Source organism: Eucalyptus grandis, chromosome 4, assembly GCF_016545825.1.
Source record: "Eucalyptus grandis isolate ANBG69807.140 chromosome 4, ASM1654582v1, whole genome shotgun sequence".
NCBI classification, from domain to species: Eukaryota; Viridiplantae; Streptophyta; class Magnoliopsida; order Myrtales; family Myrtaceae; genus Eucalyptus; species Eucalyptus grandis.
The window spans coordinates 30,700,064-30,723,803 of record NC_052615.1 but is presented as its reverse complement, the minus strand read 5'-3'; the positions used below and the strand labels follow the sequence as shown (position 1 = coordinate 30,723,803).

Sequence of the window (23,740 nt, the reverse complement as noted above, 5' to 3'; positions counted from 1 at the left end):
CAATATTAGAATTACAAACACATTTCATCAAGCCGATCGTAAAAGCTCGACATCAATGGCAGCTGCCACCGCTAACACGACTGCCCCGGCCTACGACCGGATGAAGGCGGTGAAGGAGTTCGACGAGTCCAAATCAGGCGTCAAGGGCCTCTCAGACTCGGGCATCACCTCCATACCTAATATCTTCGTCCACCCTCCAGACACTCTCTCTCCGAGCTCAAGCCTTCCTCAAACGCCGCCACCCTCTCGATCCCCGTCATCGACCTCTCCGATTAAACTCCACTGACCGCCGCCCCATGATCGTTGCCCAGATCAAGGAAGCAGCCCGAACCTGGGGCTTCTTCCAGCTCATCAACCACGGCGTGCCTGTCTCAACGATCGACAAAACCCTAGACGCCATCAAGGCCTTCCATGTGTTGGGATTTCATGAATCATGTATAAGAAAAAATTAACATAAAGTACGCAGCGGAAACAAATATATATTTTATACATGATTCTCCTAAGGCGTTGTTCGTGCGTTTTAATCAAAAATCTAAATATAAAAGGGAGTTAAACGAAATACCTCTTAGAAGCGCTTTGAAACAAGTCGGTTCGGATGTTCCACGCAGTTCGAGTCCCACAAGTGGACCTCTGGTTCGGACACACCAACAACGAACGTCGGGCTGAAGAGAGAAATTTCGGATGTTCACCACTTCGATCGTGCTAGCAATCACGTGGAAACAATCCGTCGTGTTCTTGATATATAGTAGTCACGGCCCGAACGAGATAACGCTCTTCTTTCTTGCGCCGCAAAGACACACGAAAACGCACACACTTTGCTCTCTATTTTCAGCAAAGCATCACTCGTATGTCTCTAAAACACAAGACGCACGCCCACAGAAAATTTCTCTTTTGTTGCAACCTTTGCAGCCTTTCTTTTAATATTTATACGAATCAGCAACGGTTGGGTCGTGGGATCGGCAACCGTTGCTGATCCTCATTCTCATGCACGATCGAGCACGATGGTGCATGAATGGAAAGGTCAGCAACCGCTGACCGTTTATGCACGATTTCGTGCACGATGGTCAGCGGTTGCTGACCATCCATGCACGAAACCATCATACACGAATTCGTGCGTGCATGTGCACGTATTCGTGTGAAGTGGTCAGCAAAAAATTGCTGACCATTTCCACTTTAATTAATCAATTAATTAATTAATAATTAATCAATTTCCTTAAAAAAATAATAATAACATAATCCTTATACGTATAAATGGAATCCCTAATATGTAACTATTACATAGCAGCTTTAGGGCATACATCTAACAATCCCCCACTTGCACTAAAGCCAACTTGTAAACCCATTTGGTCAATTCATTGCCATTAGTTAAATAATAATAATGAAAGTACACAATTGGGGTATGTTAACATATATCCACTTTGGGCATGCGTGTGCATCATATGCAAGTAGGCTTGTGACTATAATACAAATTAAATTAAATCACATTTAATTTAATTTCAAATCGACTTAATTCGATTGCAGTAATTGCAAACATATTTGCAATAATATTTCTCTCTTGTTTCACGTCATCCTAATTGTTTATGGTGTGTGACATCCCTAGGTTCATCACTAAGCTGGTAGTAAGACTTATATTAACACATTAGTACTTCCAAAAGAATTAATTGTCCCGATTAATCTTTTAGGTCCTACAAGCCACGATTGACATCTAGCAATATGTCATGGCTACCCAGATAGTGTGAATACTTTAAGAACATAATGAACCGTCAGCTTTGGCTACAGTGTAATTCAATCCCTTTGTCTTACTATGTCTCGATCAAACAAAGACCGTGGAATATTTGTCAAGTCATTAATTCGATCATATGCACAAATCTAATTGACATGCATTTTATTCGAGACATAAACAATTTATTCTCGGTTACAACCTCGACCGAGGATTTCAATGCAGTGTCACAATTAGATCGCATAGGACATCATTATCATACCTTGCATATAACAAGGAGACAGATTCCATATTGTGCACACGTGTAACTTCATATATGAACAAGCTATGACCATCGGTATAAAGACGGATCAACGACCCGGCATTATGTGCACCCGTGAACCCTAGTTGTTCAATACACAAGTTAACACTGTGCTTCAGGTCTAAGGATTATTTACACAAGACCAAAGTATGAACAATTATCATTGACCACGCTAAAACTTCCATGTCGCTAATCGTTCCATATGCGTCACGTTCGGAGTGAATTTGTCTAATACAAACACCTATGTTCTAACTCGAGCATCATAATACCCAATGACATGTGACTCATCATTCCCTTAAGTATCCAATACTTAATGGCGAAGTTAAGAACACACGCCTCAACGGGATTATTAATATCCACTCAATAATCCATCGACCAGGAACAATTTAAAAGATTCAGTCTAACTATGAACCAATCATATATTCTTGACGTCTCAAAGAATAGGTCTAGTTGCAACTGATCTTATGGAATCATTCATCAATATAAAATAATTGGACAAATGAATGAATACGTCATTGCTATTAATTAAATAATAATAATGAAAGTACAACTGAAATCCCTAATATATAACTATTACATAGTAGCTTTAGGGCATACATCCAACACCATGAGCAGTCGCAGGAGGCGAAGTCCAAGTACTACAGGCGTGACGAGAACAGCGGAGTCATGTACTCGAGCAACGGCGACCTATACCGGTCGAAGGCAGCGGCGTGGCATGACACGCTACAGGTGCGGATGGGACCAGATCCACCGGAAGTGGAGGAAATACCGGAGGTATGCCGGGGGTGATAATGCTAGTACGAGTACCTAGAGGGGGTGAATAGGTTTATGAAAATTTTCTTGCGTTTGCGCAATACTTAGACAGATGAAGGATTAAAAAAATCAATCGTAAGACTGAGTAAAGGAAAGAGAATTAAACACGGGTTTATAGTGGTTCGGCTTGATTCAAGCCTACGTCCACTCTTTTTGCTTGACAATGGATTGGCTGGATTCCACTATGAACAAAGAGATGTTACGGTGTTGATCTTCCTTGATTTCTCGATGTAGATGATCTACTACACTCGCTCAAGGTATCACCAAGTACAAACACTCTCTGTGTATACAATTTCGCTCGAACCAGTATCGACTAACAATCAGTTCTTCGACTGAATTTATCTATCGATCACACACTTAAAACAACTAGAACGTCTTCCTTTTATACTCCTTTATGCCATCATAGCCGTTGGCACTTACCAAAGGAATTCCTCCAATCTACCCGTTGCACGGAATCAATTAAGAAGATCATCCGAGAGCTATTTAAGAATCTCGATGATAGCCCATCAATCATGTTCGCCCCGGACAATCGGGATTTTGGTTTCCAAGAATAGAACATTCCAAGAATGTTTCGTCGACCATCAGATCTTCAATTGATCTTAGATAAGAATCAAAGAATCCGAAATGATTATCCAACCAAGGGATCTATTCAGAGGATTGGATCAAATCTAACCATATACTTCGGCTTCGGATATCCTTCGCCACTGGATTAGAAAGACTGTCAGTGAGAATAATCTTGAGTCTTGAGTCTTGAGATTACAAAGTCTTGAGACTTTAAACCAATGATATCCAGACTAGACTGATAGAAATGTTTTGTCAGCTTCAAAATATTCTGGAAAGATTTCTCCAACAATCTCCCCCTTTTTTATGGTGACAAAACTTTCTTGTAGATTTGAACAACTTTGACCTGCAAAACATTTCTCAAGCAATATGGCTAACTCATAAAGATTAATAAACAACCAGACTCTGCATCCACAACAAATTGGTTAGTCTTTCATGAGTAATACCATATAACAATACTTGATATAAATGCAACCAGTCAAGCATCAAAATCCACAGCCATTCAGTCTCACACCCAAGTTCAAGTTCTCAAGTCATACTCAAAACATAACCACAAAAGTCAAAGTAGTCAAAGTTTTAAAATAATGTTTGTTCAAATTGGTTCTCCCCCTTTTTGTCATCATTTAAAAAGAGGGTGAGAAAGGAGTCATGTCTGCTTGGGAATGCGCACGATCTGGAATTCTCCCATTGACTGCACTACACCTTCTAGCCTCTTGAAATCCTCTCTTAGATGAGCTACCTCCTCTCCTTTGGCATTGGCTTGAATTTGCAGAGCAAGGTCTTTCATCTTGTCCTCTAGGCTGACTAAAGATGCTTGTCCAACATTCTTCATGACTTGAATTTCACATTCCAGTGCATATATTTGGCCACGCATTTCCAAAAGAATATCCATGATGCGATGAAAATCTGCAGAATTGTACGTCTGTGCAGGCTTGAGCTTTTCGGATGGAGTAAAGAGTATATGAAGGCGCTTACGTATAGTCTTGCAGATTTGGTGTCGACGTATCACCTTCTTCGAGCAATTGAGAAGCCTGAAATTCTTAAGGGGTCTACTTTTTGGAGATTGTCTTGGACCTTCACTATTTGCAGCATGAGGTGCAGACTTTACTTGCTCGCCAACTCCCCTGTCTCTAGGACATCCGAAGGGGAAGAGTGATGATCATGCTCTAGATTTCCCTTCTCTCAGTTTCAGCAGCAGATTTTTCTTTCTCTTTTTCAGCTTCTTTCTCCTTCTCTCTCGCTCTTCTTCTTCTCTCGCTCTTGGTTTGCTCTTCTTCTTCTCTCTTTTTCTTCTGAAATTCAGAGGTGAGACACGAACGTGCGGTTCTTGTCGGTGCTTGGATAGTAGGATCTTGACCTCTTCATCTTCATCCTCAAGATGAGAGATCTTTTCTTCTTTTCGATGGGGCTCCAATGGCCTCCTTTCCTTTTCTCTTTGAAACGGCATCGACATGAGATTTCACTCTCCGAATTTCTCCATTACCTTGGAAAGTTCTTGCGGGCGCATCTTCGTTAACATCTTCAAACCTACCACCATCTTATCACACGGTTGAACACAAAGAGATTGAGGCGGTTCAATATTCATGTGTCTCGAAGATCTTTGTCACCGGACTGGGATAAGGCAATTGTCCTTTGTCTTTCGACATTGCTCGTACATATGGAAGAGAATAGTGTACGGAGAGAGAACTTCCCGTCCCGAGTTGATCGCGTACATCAACTTTGCTTCGAATGAGACACACGGTAGTCTTTGATGTAGACTTTGGTCTAAGACAATTGATTACAATCTTATGAAGCACAATGTTGATGGCATTCATCCTGGAATAGGTAACTTTCTTCTCTGCGTCCCTATCTTTGACAAGTTCCAGAGTAGTACGAGCAGGTGAGACTTTGATTGGTAGATAACGTCCTCGTTCAACTCCAACTATATCAGCCAACATATTCACATCTACCACGTAGACTTTGTCTCGTACACTAAATGATATTCTATTCGCATCCAGAAAGCTAAGATTTGAATAGAAATAAGCGGTCAGATGAGCATACCCGTCTGTTGAGTCGTAGCAAAAAATTCTCAAGTTGAAACAAATTCAACTTTTCTCTTAAGTTTATGTTGATGGCGTCCAGGAAGTCAAAATCGACACTTCTAGGGTTTATCACCCCTCTTTTCAACAGCCTGGAATACACTTTTTCTTGATCCTTGGATTTGAACAAATCCATCCGATTTCCTTTCACCTTTGCTGCCACGCCCATTTTCGGTTGAAATTCAAGGAACATTCTGTCATCATCGTTCCCTTCAATTAAATTTTGTCTCGCATACGAGGATCACTTGGAATGTTCGCAAATGCTTCCCTCTGCTTTTCCTTTCGGGGCAATTCCCCATTCCTCCATTTTCTTCTTCAGAAAAGATACTCATTCCCATAATTTTTGTCCTTAAGAAGTCATCTATATAATTAGTGGAGTACTGTGCTTTTCAACGCACAATAAAGTTTATACAAAAGGAGGGCTTTTGAACTCTTATCGGGTCGGCATCCTCGATTATCTCTTCTTCCCCGAGATCATGACTTGCACCTTGTGGGGCAGGAGGCGATGAATGACGTGGATGAGAGCGAATCGGACTTTGTCGGCCGACTTGTTAAGTCTTCTTCCTCAGTGAGATCGAAGTGAGTCGGTCCCTTCTCCATTCTTTGTGGTCCCCTGCTTGCGATTCTTGATGATTTCCTCGAAGAAGACATCTTTCTTTGTCGCTGGAAGATTCATTCACTTGCTTTCCCAAGAAAAATGACCACTTTCTCGAAGACGAACAAACGTAGAAACGATATCGGGAGGAGAGTGCCTTTTAGGGTTTTGAAGATTGGAGAAAAGAAAACTGTATATATATATATACTCAGTTTTGAAAAGGAAGTTCAATCGGTGCAAGGAAAGTGAACTATCACTTCTATTCAAAATCAACAACTGCCAAAATTATTCTTTTAAAAAATCTCCAAATTTCATTCGGATTATAGAATAACTGAATAAAAGATCGTACCTTTTCGAGTTAAAATAACTAAATGAAAATTCATACCTCTTAGATGAAATACAACTTACGAGTCTATAGCCACGAATGTCTGCAGTCGAGAATTTAAAGTTTGAAAGATTAGAGTCTCAGAGTTGGTGAGTCTCTAGACTTTTAACTTCTTCAGGCTTCAAAATGTTGAGTCTTGAACGGATAAGGTCGAATTGATTTTTCTCCAAAGGCTTTGTGAATATATCCGCTAGTTGACTCTTTGAATCAACAAATTGAATCGAGATTTCTCCATTTTGAATATGATCTCTAATAAAGTGATGTCGAATCTCAATATGCTTTGCTCTTGAATGAAGGATTGGATTTTTGGTGAGATTGATCGCACCGGTGTTGTCACATCTAATTTACGTGCATGAGTCTTCAATCCCAAAGTCTTGTAGCGTTGTTTTATCCGAGAGAATTTGCGAACAGCTGACTTCAAGAGCTACATACTCTACTACGTCGTTGAGAGATATACGGTGCTTTGCTTCCTTGAAAACCAAGACACCGGCACTTTCCAAGTATTTGACAAGTTCCGAGGTGCTTTTCTATCGACTCACGCAACCGCCAGATCTGCATCCGAGTATCCTAGAAGATTAAAGTCTCCTTCTTGGGATACCGAGACCGATGCTTGAAGATGAGGCAACGTATTTGATAACACGTTTTACAAAGACTTTGAGATGGGATTCTCTCGGGATCCGATTGAAACCTAGCACAAATACAAACACTCAACAAAAATATCATCGTGTCTAGAAACGTAAGATAAAGAAGTGAGCCGATCATGCTCCTGCAGCTTTTGATCTACTTTCTTCCCTTCTTCATCCTTGTCTATCTTCTCGAGAACATGACATTGGTATGTCGGTCTTTTTGCACGTTTCCAATCCAAACCTTTTGACAAGGTCATTCGCATATTTTCTTGATGAATAAAAGTTCCTTCCTTCATTTGTTTAACTTGGAGTCCAAGAAAGAATGTTAACTCTCCCATCATACTCATTTCAAACTCATCCTCGCATAGACTTAGAAAATTTCTTGCATAGACTTTCATTAAATGATCCAAAAATAATATCGTCCACATATATTTGAACAAGTAAAAAGCTTTTGCTTTCCTTTTTGATAAACAAAGTAGTATCTACTTTACCTTTGACAAAACCATTACGTAATAAGAACTTACTTAGTCGTAGTACCAAGCTCGAGGTGCTTGCTTTAAACCATACAAGGCCTTTTCATCAAGACCGAGTCTAGCTTCTTTGGGTCTTCAAACCAATTGGTTGTTCCACATAGACTTCCTCATGGATGAATCCATTTAGGAATGCACTTTTGACGTCCATTTGGAATAACCTGAAATTTTTATAACAAGCAAACGCAAGTAATAGACGAATAGCTTCTAACCTTGCTACTTTGGAGCGTAAGTCTCATCATAGTCTATTCCTTCTTCTTGCGTATATCCTTTGGCCACGAGTCTTGCTTTGTTTCGTACGACTTTTCCTTCTTCATTCATCTTGTTCCCGAATACCCATTTGGTTCCAATATGATTTTACCTTTTGGTTTAGATGTCAATTCCCGGACATCATTGATGTTGAATTGTCCGAGTTCTTCTTGCATAGCTTGATCCAACTTTCATCGAGATAAAGCTTCTTCTATGCTTTTTGGTTCGATTTCAGAAATGAGAGCCACAGCACTAGATTCTTCATGCCTTTTTGATCGGTGCGGATTCCTTCATTGATTTCGCCAATAATGAGATCTTTAGGATGACCGGATTTATGCTTCCAAGATTCTTGGTTGTTCTTCCTAGTTGATGATCGCTTTCTTTGTTTGAATCTTCATGTGCTTCTTGATGTTGGACTTCCAGAGACCGAGATGCTTCTTGAGTTGTAAGCATTGGAAGGTCTTTGGACTCAAATTCAGCCGAGTCTGATCCAGTCCAGTGAGTCGATGTGCCATCGGACATAGGTTGGCATATTCCTCATCACTTTCTTCACACTCTGTATCGCTCCAAGTTTCGGCTTTGAGAGTTTTTCGAGACTTTTCAGCTTTTCCTCTTTTCTTCTTCGAGAGAGGACAATTTGGTCTCTGATGTGTCCCTTTTCTTACATTCAAGCAAACTACATCTTTGTTTGGTTCCTCATTATCAACAAACTTGGTTTGTCAAGTTTCAAGACTTTGTTTCCTTGAGTTGAACCTTCTTCCTTTTCTATTCAGCTTTCAACCTTCTAATCATAAGAGCAAGCTCCTCATCGTCCGAATCTTCTTGAGTCTTCATAGGATCAGAAATTTTCTGTCCTTGATTCTCAAGACCATTGACAATATCCAGTAAACGGCTAAACATGTCGTTATAGATTCTCCTTGTTTCATTTGAAGGCTTCATATTGACCAAGGAGAATGTTAATTCTGGGTCTCCTTCACTCAGTGTCCCTTCATAAGTGATATGTAATCTGTCCCGACTTCTTTTGTTGTATCACAAGAAGATATTCTGTTATATTCAGTTGGTGATAAAGCACAATATAAAGAGTAAATTGCTTTTGCATCGAGTGCTTGTCTCTTGTTTATCTCTTCTTGAGACATTCCGCCGGTTTCAACCAGTTTCTTTTCCCTTTCCGATGCTGATGCGGTAGGAGTAATTCCTCTTTCCACCACATCCCATTCCGAGAGGATCCTTTGATCGTAGAAAAGCTTTCATCTTGTTTTTCCAGATGTTGTAATCCTTTCCATCAAAGTAGGGTGGTCTGGGTTGCTTGCCCTTCCACCACCCCCGGCCTAGCATACTTAGCCATGGATCTTTTACTACGAAGTAAAACACTTCAAATAAAGTAAGAACACAAGGCTCGTCCAATTGATAATGCTAGTACGAGTACCTAGAGGGGGTGAATAGGTTTATGAAAATTTTCTTGCCGGTTGCGCAATACTTAGACAGATGAAGGATTAAAAAAATCAATCGTAAGACTGAGTAAAGGAAAGAGAGAATTAAACACGAGGTTTATAGTGGTTCGGCTTGATTCAAGCCTACGTCCACTCTTCTGCACTGACAGCCGATTGGCTGGATTCCACTATGAACAAAGAGATGTGACAGTGTTGATCTTCCTTGATTTCTCGATGTAGATGATCTACTACACTCGCTCAAGGTATCACCAAGTACAAACACTCTCTGTGTATACAATTTCGCTCGAACTGTATCGACTAACAATCAAGGTTCTTCAGACTCTGGAATTTATCTATCGATCACACACTTAAAACAACTAGAACGTCTTCCTTTTATACTCCTTTATGCCATCATAGCCGTTGGCACTTACCAAAGGAATTCCTCCAATCTACCCGTTGGACGGAATCAATTAAGAAGATCATCCGAGCTATTTAAGGAATCGATGATAGCCATCAATCATGTTCGCCCATACAATCAGGATTTTGGTTTCAAGAATAGAACATTCCAAGAATGTTTCAAATCGACCATCAGATCTTCAATTGATCTTAGATAAGAATCAAAGAATCCGAAATGATTATCAACCAAGGGATCTATTCCGGAGGATTGGATCAAATCCCCAACCATATACTTCGGCCGGATATCCTTCGCCACCTGGATTAGAAAACCGTCGGTGAGAATAATCTTGAGTCTTGAGTCTTGAGATTACAAAGTCTTGAGACTTTAAACCAATGATATCCAGACTAGACTGATAGAAATGTTTTGTCAGCTTCAAAATATTCTGGAAAGATTTCTCCAACAGGGGGGAGGTGGTGGCCTGGGACCGCCACGCAACGGAAGTGGCGGAGACGTGATGGAACTTACGGGCGAGGGGCTGGGGCTGGAGAGAGGGAGGTTCAAGGAGCTGACGTTCTCGGAGAAGAGGCTGTTCATGGGGATATGTTACCCACCGTGCCCAGAGCTAGAGCGGACGGTGGGGCTGACGCCGCATAGCGACTCGGTGTTCTTGACGGTGCTGGTGCGGGACCAGTGAAAGGTGGAGGGTGAAGCACGGCGGCGAATGGGTGGAGGTGAGCCACAGTGCGGAGGGCTGATCGTCAACGTTGGTGATTTCTTCCGGGTGCACCGCTCTTATCTTTTATCTCCGTTTGGTTACTATCATTAATCTTGCCTACCGAAACCGGTGCAATTGCTTTGTTCATATGACAAGTCGTGTCGAACGGAGAGTACCCGGGCGTGGAGCCTTTGCGTGGCCGCGAACTCGGGGAGCCAAGGATCTCGATCGTCATGTTCTTTAACCTGGTAAAGTGGCGGAGCGGATCGAGCAATTACTATGGACCCTTGCCCGAGTTGCTTGAGTCCCGAGAGGCCTGCCATCTACGGGGACTTCACGAGCAGAGTTCTTCCATGACTTCTTCAGCAAGGGCTTCGACAAAGCAAGTCCATGATCGCAAAGATCAAGATTCCAAATTGAATGCGCCTAAGGTTGTTCTCACAGTAAATTGAGGATAGTCACCTAAGCATTTCTCAAAAGTAAAATTCCAATCCCGTCTGGTTGATTATGCCACGCTCTTCTTTAGGACGGATGAGTGCGACGGCATGGGATATGGAAAAAAGTAGATGCATCACGAGGTTTCTCAACCTTATCGTTCTTTTTACTGGATTTTACTTATACAGCATTAATTGGCGTGACGCTATTGTACTCTTGACAGAGAAGACTCATTAATCTAATTATGTCTCTACCATCTTATGCTTACTACAGTAATCTTTTCATGTGCAATAATTAGTTAGATAGCTCATTGCTGAAGATTTTATTTAAGAGCATCTCATCATATATATTAACTAACCAAATAATACTCGATGCTTTGTTTAATTTATTTTTTCAAGTTTCATACATAAGTTCTCATATCTAGAAATATCAACTAGGGAAGATATTAGGTAGGAGAGGTTAATGCCTCCATACAGTGAATCATTCAAAAATCCGTCGAGAGTACATTCAAATCGATTCATGAGTCACTTTCTAAAATAATGAGGTAGGATCATTTTGGATAGTTTGAATATGTTCTGCCTAACTCTTGGAATGGTCCTCAGTTAGAGCTCGCCTCGATTTTTAGTTATCGGTATCGATCACTGCTTCCTCTCCCCTTTTCTATAGTAAAATGTCAAAAAAAAAAAAAATGGCACCTTCTATCACAAGTCGTATGTATCCCGGGCATTACTCGTAATCCCATACGCAAACATAATGCACAACCTAACTGGGAGCGCCACGTTTAGAAAGGGATAACCTGGCCAGAATGATTTTCATTTAAGTGGGAGTAGGTTTTGACTTTTAATAGCATCCGCACAACTGTCCTAAGAAAAATAACTCTCTCCTGTCCATAACATTCTTTTTTCAACTTTTTCTTCTCTGTTAAATATAAGTTTGAGAAAATTGAAATTTGGAGGTATGTTTATTTTAAATGTGACAGTAACAGTAACAGGGGCAAATTTTATCTTAAGAACAGTAATTACAATCATGTATCAAAATATCAAAGAACAATCAAACATGCTTGATCTTCATTAGTAATCAAATTCCTCCAACAGCTGCCACCCTCTCGATCCCCGTAATTGACCTCTCCGGACAGAACTCCACGGACGGCCACCCTGCGATAGTCGCCTAGATCAAAGAAGCGGCCATAACCTGGGGCTTTTTCTAGCTCATCAACCATTGCATACCCGTCTCTCAGACTTTGGGAGAGCCCAAAAATAAAACGAAGGGGAATGATGAATTGATGTGGGAAGTGACCAGAAAAATAGCTATTGAAGAAAAATATGGGGAGAAAAATGCCACTGTAGATATATTACCTTTAGCTTAAATATTTGAAATGCTGCATGGATGAAGTGAAAAAAACAATATTATTTTTATGAAAAAAAAATCACTTAAAATTTCTTTTGTGCCTGGCTTAGCATTATCCTTCGTGCCTTAGCTTCGGGACATAAATATCTGGAAATTTTCTAATCAGAAGTGGATGTGGTCGACATAAGGAAGATAAGCTTTCGGTGCGACAAGGGTGGAGAGTGCCGTGCGCATCTTGTGGTCTCTGTTGGGTCTTAGCACGGAAGTAATTAATAAGGATGAATTTAGGAAATAATTTTCGTACTGCCGCATGCCTGTTGTTGCTGTGAAAAAGGAGTCGTTGATGAAAACCCCATTTTCCAATTTAATTCACCTGATGCTATGATCTATGCTCCAAGGTTTTTCATTTGAATTTATATTCATGCGATATCACTTGCTCTAACTAATCGCTACTTACTTTTTTTGTTTGTTTGTTCTCCTCTCTTGTTTCGCACTCCAAATCTCCACCTCGAATGTAATGATCCAGCAAATCCAAATGGTCATTTCGGCACCCAACATTTCATACATATGTCTATTTGAATTGGCATTGCTCACTATATGTCCTTATATTTAATGTACAATTTGATTTGTCATACTCTTACAAGACATCGAAAAGTTCTTATTCAATTGTTAACTTGAATTTATCACGTTGTTGGGTATATCAAATTTATGAACATCCCGTTCTTTCCTTTCTTTCTAATTTTAATCTAATTAAGTTTTGCAAGCATTTCACATTACATGAATCGTACTTTTTCTCTATGTGAGTGAAATCAAATGGTTGAATTGAGCAGGACCCATGCACTACAAGCGGTGGTACCGTCTCTTCTACCAATACAACCCCAAAGGGGCGGTGTGGGGCAACATAGTGTGGGCCCACTCGGTATCCAAGGACCTGGTGAACTGGCAGGCCCTCCTCCTGGACCAAGCCCGACAGCAACCCCATCGTCGACCCTGGGCCTGGCGTCAACGCCAGCGCCTTTCGCGACCCGACCACCGCGTGGTCCGAGGATGGGCACCGGAAGATCCTTGTTGGCAGCAGAAGGAAGCATCGGGGGATGGCATATTTGTTTAGGTACAGTGAATAATTAGTGGCGCAACCTACTAACACGATGTGGAGTATATCATTTTAATTGTATACTCCCTTCGCGTTCAAGTAGGAGTGGAATCTATCATTGAATCGGTTGATGGGGTGATCATATATCATTTTAATCGCATGCTCCCCTAGTGTTCTAGAAGGGTCGGAATCTATCCATGAATCGGTTGATCAGAATCTATTATTGTATATATTATGGACACTAAACCCGTTTTTGTTTTTCATATGTTAAGCCAGATTTGATATTTAAAATATGCTAAAACTTCTCGGCATCATGCAATTCATTATTCAATTGTACAAGTATAGAGAGTGTTAGGACTAGGTTAGGCTTATCATTTAACAATGACATGGTTATAACACGAAGATGTGAATTTTTTATGCAGGAGCAGGGATTTCATCCGCTGGACCAAGGCAAAGCACCCGCTGCACTCGGCGCCGAAGACCAGCATGTGGGAGTGCCCTGACTTCTTCCCGGTTTCAAAGAACAACGCCAACGGGCTGGACACGTCGGCGCTCGGCCACGGTGTGAAGCATGTCCTGAAGGTCAGCCTCGATCTAACGCGGTATGAGTATTACACGATGGGGACTTATCACCCTGACGAGGACAGGTACATGCCGGATAACACCTCGGCCGATGGGTGGAGCAACCAGAGGCTCCTGTGGGGTTGGGCCAATGAGTCCGATGCCGTCCAGTCTGATGTCCAAAAAGGATGGGCTGGGATTCAGGTGATTAAAGAGATTTACCCTCTCTTCTTTTTGGCGCAATCTATTAATTTTCTTGATTATCATTTCTGAAAAATTGTTTAGTTAAAACAACACAAGACCAAAATTGGTTTACATGTTCTGCGACTCAGCTTATTATCATTTTTCTTATGATTATCGCACCCCTCGTCATCAGTTGATCCTGCTTCAACATTTTGTTTTTTTAGCAGTAGGGATTCCACTGCATAAACAAATGACATTGTTGAATCTTGCGGAAACGTGGTACAAATATAATTTACAAAATATAACTTTCACTATTACAATATTTTCTCACACCACATACAATACTCAGACAACTCTACACAATTTCTCTCACTCACGTGCATACATAGCACACTCTACTCAACACACTCTCAAGACCCCTACACACACACCGACACACCCCCCTTAGACTTCTTACTCACACATTGGACATTCAAATGAGGAGCAAGTTGCTCCTATTTATAGGATGGAAAATTGGTGACTTTCCTAGCTTTCTACACTATTCTAGAAGTATTATTATTATTTTATTATAGCCTCACAACTAGATTTCTTTGGAGAAGTCTAGAAGTGGTGCAGCTTTTCTTAATGGATTTTGCTAGAATATTCTGGAGAAGGGAGAGATCTAGAGAAATCCAGAGAGAGAGAGAGAGAGAAATATGGAGGAGAGAGATATGGAGAACTCTAGGAGAGAGAGAGGCGGTGATCTTCAACAGACATAACATGATGGTAGCAATGAGCTTTCTCATTGCAGCTGATTTCGTGATCTGTGACGATAGACGGTCGCTTATAACATGTTCTCATTTTCTAGACATGCTTTCATTTTAGTTATTCGAGTTATTTTGTAAGTGGAATGGAATAGAATGTTGTTACATTCTATGGCTTTGACGCAGACGATTCCAAGGAAAATATGGCTTGACAGCAATGGCAAACAACTGTTGCAATGGCCTGTTGAAGAGCTGGAGACTCTGCGGGGACAAAATGTTCACATGAGCAGTGTCAAGCTCGACAAAGGCGAACATATCGAGTTTAAGGGAATTACAGCTCAGGTTCACATATTTGCTCTATGATCTTTAGTCCAGTGTGCCATAATTTGATTCATGATTCTTAACTGACCAAGCCTTAGCGTTTGTTTCCTATGTTGATTGGTTTGCTTTAGGAGAAATTAGGATTTTGAAGATTTCTGCATAATGACACAAGCTTCAGTGAAGAAAGTTCCTACAAGTTTATATTGTCATTGTCAATGTTGGCAGGCTGATGTGGGCGTGGTGTTCTCGTTCTCGAGCCTGGACGGGGCCGAGCAAATTCGATTCGAGCTGGGTGAACGCGCAAGACCTCTGTGGCTTGAAGGGGTCGGGAGTTCCAGGCAATGTTGGGCCTTTCGGGCTCTTGACGCTGGCTTCTGAGCACCTGGAAGAGTTCACCCCTGTCTTCTTCGGGATATTCAAAGCCGATGACAAAAGTAAGCGCAAAGTGCTCATGTGCTCTGATGCAAGGAGGTCTGTCATATTTGATTTTATATCTTGCGATCTTTCTTGTTCATAATAAGTTTCTTGATGGACTAGAATTATGATTACGTCTTTAATTCCTTTTTTTGGGGTAAATGCATCTCGTCTCTCAAATCAGGAATCTATAAACCATCTTTTGCTGGTTTCGTGGACGTGGATCTGAGCGATGGGAAGATTTCTCTCAGGAGTCTGGTAAGTGGATATGGTCCATCCTCAATCCTTAACTCATTTCTCGTCCCAGTTGGAGGGTTGGTAGCGAAATCGCCAAAATTGGGCGGAATTTTGCGGACGCGCATCCATTCAATTTGTAAACGAAATTGTAATGTCCAGATCGATCATTCCGTGGTGGAGAGCTTCGGGGCCGGAGGCAAGACATGCATCACATCTAGGGTGTACCCGACACTTGCGTTGCTCGGCAATGCCCGTCTCTTCGCCTTCAACAACGGGACTCAGACGATCACGATCGAGACTCTCGATGCCTGGAGCATGAACCGGCCGGTGATGAACCAAGCTCTTGAGTAGAGCAAAAACGTCAGTATTCGGCTCTAGGCAACATTAGGTAGAGGACAGGGCTGTGTTTGATGCCGAATGTAAATAGTAAATAATCGCCCTTTGACCGAGAGGCGATAGCCAGCTAGATCTTGTTTGTAGACAGCTGACAAGTAATTTGCTTGCACAAATAAATAAATTAGGATGTTTATTTGCTCCAAGAATATATTTTCTTCAACGGGCCATGCATGAAACTGGTCATAAATAGAATTATCATTAGCTGGGTGGTGGTAATTTTTAGTTCATCAAATTTGCTTACGGGGAGAAATGATCAATATCCAATAATATTTTTAATTTCTTATCACAATGAAGATTAGGACAAAGAGGTTCATCACATGAGCGAGAGACTGCGAATCTTATTTTGGTAATCTAAATGGAGTAATTTTTAATTATTCATTTTTCTTTGAATTACTTACTAATGTTGTTTGATTCTTTAATTTGTTAGTTTTGTTTGAACTTTTGAACGTCTACATTTATCGATTACCATACAAAAATACCATTTTTTGTGGAGAAAATATCAGGTAGACCTTACTTGTTAAATTAATAATAAATTACTCAATTTACTAAATGACAAGTATTCGGTGGGACCCACTTTTCCCCGACCTTGTCTTTCTACTCTCTTCTCCATCCTTCTTCTCCACTCACATCTTTAGAAATCGGAGACAATTTGGATTTGCATTTGGCCAAAATAGTGAGTTCTTTATTTGTTGTTATGTATTTTTTTCCCCTAGAGTAGCTATGGTGATGATGATGCCAGTGATGATGAGGTAGATGTACGGAGGCTCAACACACGAGAGAGATTTGAACCTTCATGAACTTAGAGATCGATAGGATGGAGGGCTTCAGAGCTAGAGCCCTGGGAGTATGGCGGTCGACATGGCCATACCATTAGCCAAGAGCATCCAAGCCCTCGAAGAAACCACCATTTTTGGTGCTGTGTTGAGCTTTAGTGGGCGAGTGAAAGTGACAATGCCAATAGTGTTGCATCATAAACTTGCCTCTTTTGTCTTGTTATGGAGAAGAAAAGAGTGATGGAGACGAAAGATGGAGAAGAGAGTGACGAAGGAGAGAGATAAGGTGTGGAGTGTTGATGGAGGATAGACGGTGAGTATGAAAGGGATTTTTGAAAAATTTGAAATGTGAGCTCATTAAACACGTATCCATCAATGAATGGAGTGATTTATTGTTGACTTGGTAAGTAAGGTGCTCAATATTTTCTCACTTTCGCGTGTATCTTTCCAACTTTTCCCCGATTAAATAATTTTTTATTTTAGATTACCTACTCTTATTTGAATAGATTACTAACTTATATTTGTTTTTCTTTTTAAATTGACCAACTTGTTTATGTATGCCACTTTTATTAGCCTTGCCAATCCTTTTCAACATTATGTTATCAACTAATTTTGCATTACCAACCCTTTTAGAAAGTTAATCACAACCGTCATTTGTTTTTTTTTCATACTTCTTTCATCTCTGTTAAAAAAAATCTTTTTACATATACCGATTTTTATGAAATTTTTACTGACATCTTAAATTTACCAATGGTTTTATAAAATTACTAACATTTATTTGGTAACTTACCATCTTTTTTTCTACCAAGTAACCCAAAAGAAAAGTAGATAAATTTAAAAAAAAATGTAATTGACACGGATTGAAATTAGAATTAGTTGATGAATTTATCAATAAATAGCATGAATTTAAGTTAGTAAACTTACTAAAGGGTGGTAAATTAATAGCGTAATTGAGAGACGCATACAAAAGTTGATCTAAGATATGGAAAGTTGGTAGTTGAAAGAAAATTAAACTTGATAAGTAATTCAAATTACAGTTAGTAAACTAAGGGTGTGACTGGATTGGTTTTTTTTTTTTTTTTTTTTTTAATTATATATATGCTATTTGCTTAATTCAAATTTTGCAACGGACATACTTTGGCTTTTTCTTACGCTATAACACCAAAAATTTCAATATATACAAGTTTTGATACTAAAATCAAAATATAATTTTTTCATAATTTATTGAAATTTGATGGGGAAAATAAAAAATTGTTTTTGGTTTTTGTTGAAACATAAACAAATATGCTCTAAAGCTACCTGATGAAGAGAATAATTGGTAAGCCCCTTTAATTAAGGTTGGTAAATTCTAAATTGTTGAAAATATAAAGGTGTGGCTAAGAAATGCAGATAAAAATATGTAAACAATAAAAAATGTTGGGAAATTAAAAAAAAAAAGTCAAATAAGTGCATGTATATCTCGCAACTGAAAGTTGTTAACCCATTACTAGATGGTCATTGAATTGGAAATGGTGAGTTGCACTATTTTAGTTGGAACTCAATCAATAAATAAATAATTAAACGTTAGAAAGTACCGGCTCTTATATATATATATTAATTCTCTTTAATACCAATTGAACTAACAGCATGCAATAACATCCCTTTTTCTTAATATGGAACAATCAATCAAATAATAAGCCAGTTTTGGGATTACAATTGGAAAAATTGTCAAAAAGTCCTAAATTTATTGTATGATAGCTAATTTAATCTTAAATATATTAATTGTGCCATTTAGTCATAAACATTTTAATAATTTGCCAATATAGTCATTCTAACTAATTTTGGTCGAAATGGCTGATGAGACAATTCAATTGGTGCCTACTGTCCTACCTGGCATGACCGTGATGATGTGGACAAATTTTGAAGTTTTTGAATTTTTTGAATTTTATATTATATTTTTATTTATTGTTTCAATTTGGCATTCAACTACGTAGATTTCTGCCACGAAAAATATTCATACGTGAATGCCAAAAGGAGATCATGAATTGGCGAGAAAATGCAGTAGATAACTACATCCAGAATATGATTTACAAAAAGAAAGGGACCAATTGAGAAATTATCAAAATAAGTGCACAGCTCGAGCAAAAGTTGAAGTGCGATGTCTATGTCGATGAGATATCTGTCTCAGGACAAACCAAGCAAGGCTGATGGCCGGACCTAGGATGTGAATGACAAAGCATGTCCCGGATGGTGCATTAACTCGGGGAATAAACAGCAGAGCACGCACAATTAATAAAACAAATAAGGTAGTCATTGCGGATACATATTCTTTTACGATGACTTATTCACGAGAGATCCAATCTCCAAACTTTCTAAAATAAAATCCGTCCATTTTGCTTATTATTTTATGCCGTTCTCATAGAAATTATCTTTTGGGGGCAATTCTTACGTCCTTTTAGAGCATTTGAGCCCACTTGACCATTCTATCGAGTGTGGCTAACGTAATTTAATGGCTAAGATCAAGTAAAATTACGTCCTTTAGGCGAATGTAAGTACGCCCATGTCTTGCTCTTTGTTCGTATATCCAATCAACAGTAATTTTTTTTCCTTTACTAAGGTTCGATTTGAAAAGAAATAAAAGAATCTACGCATAACTTCTTGAGCTCTCCATGGAACTGAAGTAAGATCACTACAGAAAACCTATTGTTCGCGTTGTCTTACAAAGGTTGAGCAATAAGCAATTGCGAGCTCTACAGCTCTTGGTCATATGTTCATTCCATTGATTAGAGGAAGGATTTTCATATTTACTTATATCTACGATCATTGATTAAATAGTCATCATATTCATCCGACGAAAATGAACGAGATAGCTAGTAAGGTCACCATTGTCGATTTTTGTAGCCCAACTTTGTCGGATCATATTTATTTTCAAAGAGTATTGATCGGAAAAATACAATTTTATGAAAAGTTTTCTTCATGCGTCGCCATTTCGTTATATTTAAATACTTTTCCTCATGGTGCATTGATGCATATGTTACTAGAAAGCATTTCTCCTTGTGCTATATAGAACTGTCGACATGGTAACACAAGATGATGCGGATAATCCATAGGATGTTGTCATTTGTTAGCAACTTACCTTTTCTCTTTTCATCCATTAGTTAAGATATGGAGATCGTTTAAGGAGCCATATGCATGTACTTGACGTATTCGTATCGCATGCATGTGATCCTAGACCTTTCTTTTTTTTTATTTTTGTGTGGGGGGAGGTGGGTGGGGGGTCGCTGTGGTCCATGACTTTTATTCATGGACCATGCTTTTAGGTATCATGTGCCACCATGATTGTGGCAATTGGACATTCTTGATTCGTTCGTTCTAGATATGTACAAATCCATCAAATCATAATCATATCTCATATCTCAAACCCGAAAGCAAAGGTTTCCATCTTCCAATTTACCATGCATTAAAATTTAATTGTACGAGACAAAGTGTGAAATCCCCACATTACCTTTTCAAATACTCCAAGATGTGATATTTTTCTGGTTGTGCCAAATAGATCTCCTGTCTTTTGACATATGCATGCACCGGCACTTATCAATAATTTTGAATATCACATGTAACACGACTTGTACTAACAAATAAATCATATTCGTAAGTCAATGATTTTAACCAAATAATAGTATATATGCAAAAATTAGGTTAGTTGTCTATGAATTATGTTCTAAATGAGCATGCATCCCTGCATAAGATCGCTCTGGTCCCGTCTTCTCAATTGCATGATTCTACTGCCGTAATAATGCTGCGTATGCACTTCATAAACAATGAAATCTAAATTATCACATTATTATTTTGCAATAATCAAAAGCTTAAAGCGTACTTCAAATTTTTGGTAAGAAAAGAGAAAAAAATTTGCTTTTACACTTCTTTTTTTTCAATTTGACCATCCGCACAGCACGCTGAACATGGCAAAAGTCCTTGCACGTTTATATCTTTGCCAAAGCAAGCAAACGAATACTCTGATATCGCCATTATTAGAATTACAAACACATTTCATCAAGCCGATCGTAAAAGCTCGACATCAATGGCAGCCGCCACCGCTGACACGACTGCCCCGGCCTACGACCGGATGAAGGCGGTGAAGGAGTTCGACGAGTCCAAATCAGGCGTCAAGGGCCTCTCGGACTCGGGCATCACCTCCATACCTGATATCTTCGTCCACCCTCCAGACACTCTCTCCGAGCTCAAGCCTTCCTCAAACGCCGCCACCCTCTCGATCCCCGTCATCGACCTCTCCGACCTAAACTCCACTGACCGCCGCCCCATGATCGTTGCCCAGATCAAGGAAGCAGCCCGAACCTGGGGCTTTTTCCAGCTCATCAACCACGGCGTGCCTGTCTCAACGATCGACGAAACCCTAGACGCCATCAAGGCCTTCCATGAGCAGCCGCAGGAGGCGAAGACCAAGTACTACAGGCGTGACGAGAACCGCGGAGTCATGTATGCGAGCAACAGCGACCTGTACCAGTCGAAGGCCGCGGCGTGGCATGACGGGCTGCAGGTGTGGATGGGACCCGATCCACCGGAAGTGGAGGAGATACCGGAGGTATGCCGAGGGGAGGTGGTGGCCTGGGACCGCCACGCGACGGAAGTGGCGGAGAACGTGATGGAACTTCTGGGCGAGGGGCTGGGGCTGGAGAGAGGGAGGTTCAAGGAGCTGACGTTCTCGGAGAAGAGGATGTTTGCGGGGATATGTTACCCGCCGTGCCCGGAGCCGGAGCGGACGGTGGGGCTGACGCCGCATAGCGACTCGTCGTTCTTGACGGTGCTGGTGCAGAACCAGGTGAAAGGTCTGAGGGTGAAGCACGGCGGCGAGTGGGTGGAGGTGAGCCCTGTGCGCGGAGGGCTGATCGTCAACGTTGGTGATTTCCTCCAGGTGCACTGCTCTTATCTTTAATCTCCAGTTTGGTTACTATCATTAATCTTGCCTACTGAAACCAGTGCAATTGCTTTGTTCATATGACAGATCGTGTCGAACGGAGAGTACCAGAGCGTGGAGCACTGCGTGGCCGCGAACTCGGCTAAGGAGCCAAGGATCTCGATCGTCATGTTCTTGAACCTGGTAAAGTGGCGGAGCGGATCGAGCAATTACTATGGACCCTTGCCCGAGTTGCTGAGTCCCGAGAGGCCTGCCATCTACAGGGACTTCACCGAGCAGGAGTTCTCCCACAACCTCTTCAGCAAGGGCTTCGACAGCAAGTCCATGATCGCAAAGATCAAGATTCCAAATTGAATGCGCCTAAGGTTGTTCTCACAGTAAATTGAGGATAGTCACGTATGCATTTCTCAATAATAAAACTCCAATCCCGTCTGGTTGATTATGCCACGCTCTTCTTTAGGACGGACGAGTGCGACAGCATGGGATATGGAAAAAGTAGATGCATCACGAGGTTTCTCAACCTTATTGTTCTTTTTGCTGGATTTTACTTATACAGCATGCTACTTCAATCTCTCTTGATCGGCCTTTGGTTTTTGGTTTTGCTTGATTCAAATCTCGTTACCCACGTATTTTGATTTTTTGCAAATATAAAATTTCTGAAATTTTCAGGACACCAAAATATTGACACTTAATTCTTCATATGATTATTCCATAATTTTCTTAATTTGGAATAATAATTTAGGTCCAAACCAATAGACACTCAATGATTGAGATACCTGAAAGTTTAGACACACGAGTGCCTCACCACGTAAGAAAATATTTTTGAATGATTCACCGTATGGAGGCATTAACCTCTCCTACCTAATATCTTCCCTAGTTGATATTCGGCAATGAGCTATCTAACTAATTATTGCACATGAAAAGATTACTGTAGTAAGTAGAAGTTGGCAGAGACATAATTAGATTAATGAGTCTCCTCCGTCAAGAGTGCAATAGCATCAAGCCAATTAATGCCTTACAGACAGTCAAATCAATTCATGAGTCACTTTCTAAAATGATGACGTAGGCTCCTTTTGGGTAGTTTGAATATGTTCTGCCTAACTCTTGGAATGGTCCTCAGTTAGAGCTTGCCTTGATTTTTAATTATCAATATCGATCACTGCTTCCTCTCCCATTTTCTGTAGCAAAAAGTTAAAATGGCACATTTTTATTGACATCTAAATTTTGATTAGGTTTTTAAATTAGGCCTTAGTTTCTTTATTTATGTATTTTTCCTTTTTTTTTGGATAATAAATAATAATAAAAAATAGCAGCCCATTGGGGCTGGGCGCAGGCCCAGTCCTCTTTCCCCCGCGCGGGCCCTAGGCCCAGCCTGCCTCCTTTTTTCCCAAAGAGCCCGGCCCCTCTTTGTCTTCTTCCTCCTTGGCTTCTCCCCCCACGCCTCTGCAACACACGCGCAGAGGGCGCGACGCCGGACGGACAGGCAACGACGACGCGCGTAGACCAGCTGGTGATGGATGGGACGCGCCTTCAAAGCAAGCAAGTGGGCGGCTGAGGCGACGCCGGTCCGGCCGCACCAAGGCCGGTCGGCGCACGGAGGACCGGCGGCCAAAGCTCTCCGTCGACCGGACTCCATCGCCTATAAATAGGCCAGCACCACCTTCATCGAAAAACAGACATGAAGGCCGCGAAGGATCGAGGGTTGCAAGCTTCGAACTTCCTACTGAAAGACTTCAGGGGAGGCCCGAGAGCCGGCCAATCGGAGATCTGAGTCGAGGCCAGAGAGAGGGTTGGTCGGATTCGGCCGGTGGAGGCTCAGATCTGGCCGGAGTGGAAGAAGCCGACACCGAGGAAGGTCGAAGGCACGCAAGCTTCGAAAGCTTCCCACCGAGAGACTTCGGGGGAGGTTTGAGAGCGAGCGAGCC

General features: G+C 40.8%; 1 protein-coding gene and 2 pseudogenes across 1 annotated transcript; all 3 read left to right on the top strand.

Moving 5' to 3' along the window:
• Positions 1 to 55: 55 nt before the first annotated feature.
• Positions 56 to 10,757, top strand: LOC120292611 (annotated as a pseudogene).
• A 2,260-nt stretch (positions 10,758 to 13,017) lies between these two features.
• Positions 13,018 to 16,296, top strand: LOC120293007 (annotated as a pseudogene).
• A 4,565-nt stretch (positions 16,297 to 20,861) lies between these two features.
• LOC104447594 (1-aminocyclopropane-1-carboxylate oxidase homolog 4) lies at positions 20,862 to 22,391 on the top strand. Its single transcript, XM_010061318.3, has 2 exons — positions 20,862 to 21,812; positions 21,903 to 22,391. The coding sequence occupies exons 1-2, from the start codon at positions 20,961 to 20,963 to the stop codon at positions 22,167 to 22,169; spliced, it is 1,119 nt and encodes a 372-aa protein (XP_010059620.2). The 5' UTR covers positions 20,862 to 20,960; the 3' UTR covers positions 22,170 to 22,391.
• The last annotated feature ends 1,349 nt before the right edge of the window (positions 22,392 to 23,740 follow it).